A 6,627-nucleotide genomic window follows, 5' to 3' on the forward strand; every position below is an offset into this window, starting at 1 on the left:
GACAGGCTCTGGTATCATGGCTACCTGACAAAAGAGCTCAAAAGTGTGGGATCATTTTAAGAGAATGAAAGAGAAACCTATCTGCAGAGCAGAACTTACCTTCCACAGCAATTATTTTTAGTTAGCATATAGCTAAAATCTAACCATGGTTATATAATAGCAGCTGCATTCTGGTGTGATGAGCTCTATGTTTTATATTCAATTAACGTTTGATCTGATTAGACAACTAATCAAAAAATAATCGGTGATTAATTGATTATAAAAATAATGGTTTGTGGCAGCCCTAGTCTACAACCAGTCAAAGAAGAAAAGATGTACAAGAGGGGGAAACAGAGACACAGACGGAGGTCCAGTAAGAGAAAAACGTCAATATGCAAAGTTTGAACAGTTTATTATCAGCTGAGTTGTGAGGGAAAATTACCGTGATATAAAATTTGGGTCATACCACCCAGCTCTAATCATAACTTCAGATCTTACTTGTCCTAACAACACAATTTAAAAACAGGTTCAAAGTTTGAAGTCTCTACTTTTCACTCGAGAGTCAGAGAGGGCAGAGCTTTACAGGTAGAGTTTTTTCTTCCTAAACTTTATTTAGCTCAGCCAGCATTGACAATGCTCTGCGGGTGACGTAAACCGCTCTGCGACGTGGTGACAGTTGCAGAAATCGCGCGACACAACAAATGGATAATGAAAATTCATTGCCAACGCTTTTAATAATCGATTTTTATCGATTTCATTGATTCATTGTTGCAGCCCTAGAGTCCTATATCCTTGGATATTTCTCAAGCTTAAAAACCCATCTGTGGGTTTTAAAACTTTTGATGTAAAAAATGGTGGAACAAATAAACAACAAAGCGTACAGAAAGAGCTGCTACAAAAACCTAATGTCTCTGTGGGGAGGGAGTTTCAAACCAACCCTGTGTTTATAGCATTAGTAGACAAAAATGAGCAGCAACACTTCAAATACAACTTCTGAGAAATGTTGCTGAATGTCACAACACAGAGCACTGCTCAGTGAGGTGGTCCTAACTGAAGGGGCAGGGGGGCTACTGACCCTTTTCTTTCCCACTTCTAACACTGCTTAACACCAAACAAGAACTACGAGACAAAAAACGAGCTGATCCACCTGGAGCAGAAAGAAGTGGAGCACGAGAACTCTTCAAGGAAGGAGGAGCCAGTCTGTCCCTGTAGGGACCTCTGTGGAGTAGAGGACCATGGTGGAGGAGAGGCCCTCGAAACAAACCGGGGCGGGGTCCTCGAGGGATTGGGGACCCCAGTGGAGGAAGCTGGTGCAACGACAGCAGAGGAGGAGGTTTGGATTTGGGAAAAGTACCTGCAGAGAAAATCAGGACAACAGGAAAAGAACGGCAGCTTGTAAAATTACCTGTAGAGAAAAACATGTTTGCATTTATACCAGAACACAACCACGACATTAGAAACACGCAGACTGAAGACAAAAAACTACAGATTTAAGAGTAAAGACAAAAAACTACAGATTTAAGACTGAAAACAAAAAACTACAGATTTAAGAGTAAAGACAAAAAACTACAGATTTAAGAGAAAAGACAAAAAAGGACTCATCCAAGAGGCCTATGCAGCAAACCCAAAGAACTGGAGAAGCACAGAATGTTCCTGAAAAAAACCAGTTCACTAAAGGTCTACAAAATTCAATGCAGGTAGTTTTAATGTTGTGGCTGCTTTTTGTGTAAATATACAACATCCATCCATCCATCCATCCATCCATCCATCCATTTTCTTCCACCTATCCGGGGTCGGGTCGTGGGGGCAGCAGCTTCAGAAGGGAGGCCCAGACCTCCCTCTCCCCAGCCACTTCTTCCAGCTCCTCCGGGGGAACTCCAAGGTGTTCCCAGGCCAGCCGAGAGACATAGTCCCTCCAGCGTGTCCTGGGTCTTCCTCGGGGCCTCCTCCCGGTGGGACGTGTCCAGAACACCTCACCAGGGAGGCGTCCAGGAGGCATCCTTACCAGATGCCCGAGCCACCTCAACTGGCTCCTCTCGACGTGGAGGAGCAGCGGCTCTACTTTGAGTCCCTCCTGGATGACTGAGCTTCTCACCCTATCTCTAAGGGAGAGCCCAGCAACCCTGCGGAGGAAACCCATTTCGGCCGCTTGTATCCGGGACCTCGTTCTTTCGGTCATGACCCAAAGCTCATGACCATAGATGAGGGTAGGAACGTAGATCGACCGGTAAATCGAGAGCTTTGCTTTCTGACTCAGCTCTCTCTTCACCACGACGGACCGGTACAGCGCCCGCTTTACAGCAGACGCTGCGCCAATCCGCCTGTCGATCTCCCGCTCCGTTCTTCCCCCATTCGTGAACAAGATCCCCAGATACTTAAACTCCTCCACTTGAGACAGGGCGACCCCCCTGACCCGAAGAAGGCACTCTRCCCTTTTCCGGCTCAAGACCATGGCCTCGGATTTGGAGGCACTGAGCCTCATCCCGGCCGCGAACCACTCCAGCGAGAGCTTCAGATCTCGTTCCGATGAAGCCAACAGGAAAGCAGAGATGTGATCCTAAGGCCACCAAAACGGATCCCCTCAACACCTCGGCTGCACCTAGAAATTCTGTCCATGAAAGTAATGAACAGAATCGGTGACAAAGGGCAGCCTTGGCGGAGTCCAACTCTCACCGGAAACGAGCCCGACTTACTGCCAGCAATGCGAACCAGACTCTGACACCGGTCGTACAAGGACCTGACAGCCCGTATTAAATGGCCCGGTACCCTATACTCCCAGAGAACCCCCCACAAGGCCCCCCTTGGGACACGGTCGAACGCCTTCTCCAAGTCCACAAAACACATGTAGACAGGTTGGGCGAACTCCCATGCACCCTCCAGGACCCTGCTGAGGGTGTAGAGCTGGTCCACTGTTCCACAACCAGGACGAAAACCACACTGCTCTTCCTGAATCCGAGGTTCGACTATCCGACGGACCCTCCTCTCCAGGACCCCTGAATAGACCTTACCAGGGAGGCTTAAGAGTGTGACCCCCCTGTAATTGGAGCACACCCTCCCTAAATATACAACATATTATGTTTATTGTATGAAATATTTGTTAAACTAGAGAGGAAAACTAATATCAAATTAAAGCATAAAGAAAACCCCCTCCCAAACATAAATTCAAACCAAATTTATTTAGATTAAATTGATTCAGGAGGAAATGATTGAAAAAATAAAGACATGCACTTGATTACAATTCAAACCCAAATGTCTGAAAGGTTTAACTTTGCATCCATACCACAGATACATGTTTAAAGCTTTGAGCAGGACCCAGTGTGTTAGAAACCTTTTGAAGCAGGAGTGGTTGATGCTGTTTACAGCCCCTACCTGGTGTAGGCAGGAGTGGTGCAGGTGTGGGTGGGGAGTGGTCCAGTAAGGACCCTCCTACAAAAGATGCAGACTGCAGTGGTGCAGGTCCAGGTGGAGTAGGGAGTAGTGGAGGTGGTTTTCCTAATCCTGGGGGTAACATATCCCCCTTGTCTTCCTCAGTATCCAAAGCTACAGCTTCAAACAAACAAACAAACAAACAAACCAGCCATGAAAGGACTGCACAAGAAGCTAAAGCTGGAGTCATTTTCCACAGCAGTGAAGGGTACCATCAGCTAGTGTTTCACCTTGTAGGTGGTCCTGCCGGGACCTGACATACTCTGAGATGGTTTCCAGCTCCTCTGAGTACAGATGAACCCCCTCAGCTAACAGCATGAGGAGATGCCGTGTTTCTGACGGAACACTGTGTCGCGCAATCTTTTCCCGATCCAAGAAGTCATCCAGCAGCTGGGAAGCCTCCGCTGCGATATCTGCTGGATCCTTGGAAGGAGACTCTTTGACCAGTCCACGGTTGTACTCAGCTTGAACAAAATCCAGTGCCTGGTCTTTAGGCATGTTGCGATGGACTGAAGGTGGGAGGCAAAGGGTTAACTTTAGTGCTTAAATGGGAGGAGAATGAACTGAAAGAATACGAGGTGAAATATGCAACTATTTTCCCCCTTACAATCTGACAGCAACCGTGAGACTTCGTCTGAGTTTAGATTTGTTAGAATGTGGACAGACGTGCAGCTTTGTGCAGAATATAATCTTTAAATGTTTTTGTGATGTACAGGATCCATGAAATGCATCAAGTTGTGCAAATAAACATGTCTTCTAAAAAAATTAAACCATGTGTTTAATGTAACCATTGCTTCATGGACAGGTTTAATCAAAAATAAAACATTTGATTGCATTTAGGAAATTCTTCAAACGTGTGTTTTGTTTGGTTTTTGAATTGTGTTTTTAATTTGTGTATTATGCAGTTTTGTTTACTCATGGGGCTTTAAAATAGTTAAATGTAATTATTACAATAATTAAATTAGATGTAATTTACAGAAAGAGCTGAGAGAAAGCCTGCTCTTTATATGAAATGAGTCACATTACGGTGAGTTGGCCTTTTTATCAGACAGCCCTACATTTCACAGGCTTGGGGTTGGAATGGGAGAATCAGTTCTTTGGATGTTGTTTAGAGTAGGTGAAGGGTTGAGATGCAGATCCCTTCAAATGAAGAGTTTCACAGGTCTACAGCTGTGATAGCAAAGAACCTCACAAATCTGTTGTTTTTTTGTTTAAATTATTAAAGCATGTGGAAGAGAGCACAACAGATGATGGCTGTCACTAAACCAGTAATGAATGCTTTACATGTTATAAACATCCAGGTTTTACTCTAGAAGTAGACCACCCTGTAACTTAATGTTTAAGTGATGAACAATCAAACCAAATGGTAAACATCAAACTTGATTTCAATGGTTTTAGTTACAATAAAAGATTTTTTACTGGAAAAACTATTTAAATTCAAGTTTCTTTGCTAGCAAAGCTTGCAGTGCTCAGCAAGTGTGAGTCTGAAGATAAATCTTTGTTTTATGGCCAGATACAGGGACCATGTTACTCTGGTCCTCAGTTATGTTGTATGATCAAGAAGTCAAAGGAATGTATTCCCTTTATAAAAAAATAAAATACCTTTTCTCTTAATTTAAATATAAACTCTTAAATCTGTCACTATTTCACCAAATGCCAATGATGCTCTAGGCTTTTTAAATCAGAAGAAAGGGAAACGGGGCTTGGTCATGCTCAGCTGTCTCACAACCAAGTGTCAGATGAAAAAACTTTCTTACAGAACAAAATAAGCTATGATCAAAAAAAACATGGTTTAATGTTAATGTACAACAAACTGTAAGGAGTTGTTGTTTTACTTTACATGTGTGTCTGGGTTGTGCATTAAGTGTCCAAGAAGAAGCCAGAAGACATTTTATCTTGAGACTACCAATGTCCACTTGGATTTAAAACAACTACTATTTTATGCTTTTTGGAAGAAATTTAAGTGGGAAAAAAATTATTAGTTAAACATGGCCATTTTTAGTAGAAAAATGTAGCTTTGTGAATGTTCATTGGGAATATTTTTGTTCAGCTTTACAACATGTGTGATTTTGTGTGTTTAGGAAAGTGCATTACACCTTGGAACCAAGTTCAGGGTGAATTGGGCAAGCTAGAAAAATATGAGGGGTTCAAACTTACTTTTTAGGGATTCTGAGAAAATGATAACAGTGCACGAGGACAGAGCTATGTTTTTCTGCTCCACCAGTATACATAAAGGGGAGCCATCTGCTCGAACATCTTGCAGAGCCCGGGTCAGGCCCGATTCCACTTGAAGGTAGAGCATTTCCACTGACAGGCCACGCTCCTGCAAGCACTGTCTTAGCGATTTGGGGTAATCCCTTTGAGAGGAAGAGAAACATTTTGTTAAAGTGCTGTGCCATAAAGACAAACCTGTGGGGAGCAGAGAGCTCTTAGTGAGTTTTAAGGGGTACTTCTCAGATGTGAAGTTTGTAAACTTAACGGATTTGACATCTTGTATGAAAATACAGCTGTTTCAATCAGACTGCTGGGACAGTCAGCAGGTGAAAAATATGTTGCAGCTTTGCTCCAAAGATGGCATAAAAACATTTGTGTTACTGTTCAAACAAGACTGAAGCTTCTGTTCTTTAACGTTTACGTCCGTCATGTTTTTTCTCTTGGGACGTTTAAATTATGATGTGACCTTGCAGGAGAATTAATGAAAATAAATCTTTAAACTAGATTTAAAATGGGTTTTTCATTATTATGTTAGATTTAGTGCGATATATGTGTGGATTTGTAAATAAAAATTAAACAGCTTATTTTTTGCATCTTTAATTTTTCTTTGATGTTTAGTGTTTAAATTCAGATAAAAGCATTCAACAGTTATTAAAGAGTTTTTCACATTATTACACTGAATTAGAGAATTTTGAAGTTTTGTTGCTCAGTAATAAAAACAGTTCATTAAAAATTAAAACAGACTAATTGTTAACCTTTATTCTCCCTCAGTGGGGAAGTTCATTGGGCCTCATGCAAGAACATGTTCGTATTCTTCTCCTAAATTTCTCTTACTTTTGTTCGTACAAAGGGTTCGTACGAACATGTCACGTCAGATTCAACAAACTCTTCTATCTTCAGGAAAAGTGCGCAAATGAGCTGCGTAATTTATCCAGCTGCTCATGCACGCGAGAGGAGATTAGCATAATTACCACCCCAAAAACACCATATAAGGCCATGCTTCCTGCC

General features: G+C 42.4%; 1 protein-coding gene across 1 annotated transcript in view; it reads right to left on the reverse strand.

Moving 5' to 3' along the window:
- The window catches only part of si:ch211-216l23.2 (nuclear receptor coactivator 5), a gene marked incomplete at its 5' end in the record, with an annotated part of 21,100 nt that overhangs the window by 6,199 nt on the left and 8,274 nt on the right, over window positions 1-6,627 (reverse strand). The window contains 4 exon segments of the mRNA XM_014023606.1: window positions 1,127-1,333; window positions 3,349-3,525; window positions 3,636-3,914; window positions 5,563-5,762. Of these exon segments, the coding sequence (XP_013879060.1) occupies window positions 1,127-1,333; window positions 3,349-3,525; window positions 3,636-3,914; window positions 5,563-5,762 (863 nt within the window).

The sequence above is a fragment of the Austrofundulus limnaeus genome, unplaced genomic scaffold, assembly GCF_001266775.1.
Source record: "Austrofundulus limnaeus strain Quisiro unplaced genomic scaffold, Austrofundulus_limnaeus-1.0 Scaffold379, whole genome shotgun sequence".
In the NCBI taxonomy this organism is placed as follows: Eukaryota; Metazoa; Chordata; class Actinopteri; order Cyprinodontiformes; family Rivulidae; genus Austrofundulus; species Austrofundulus limnaeus.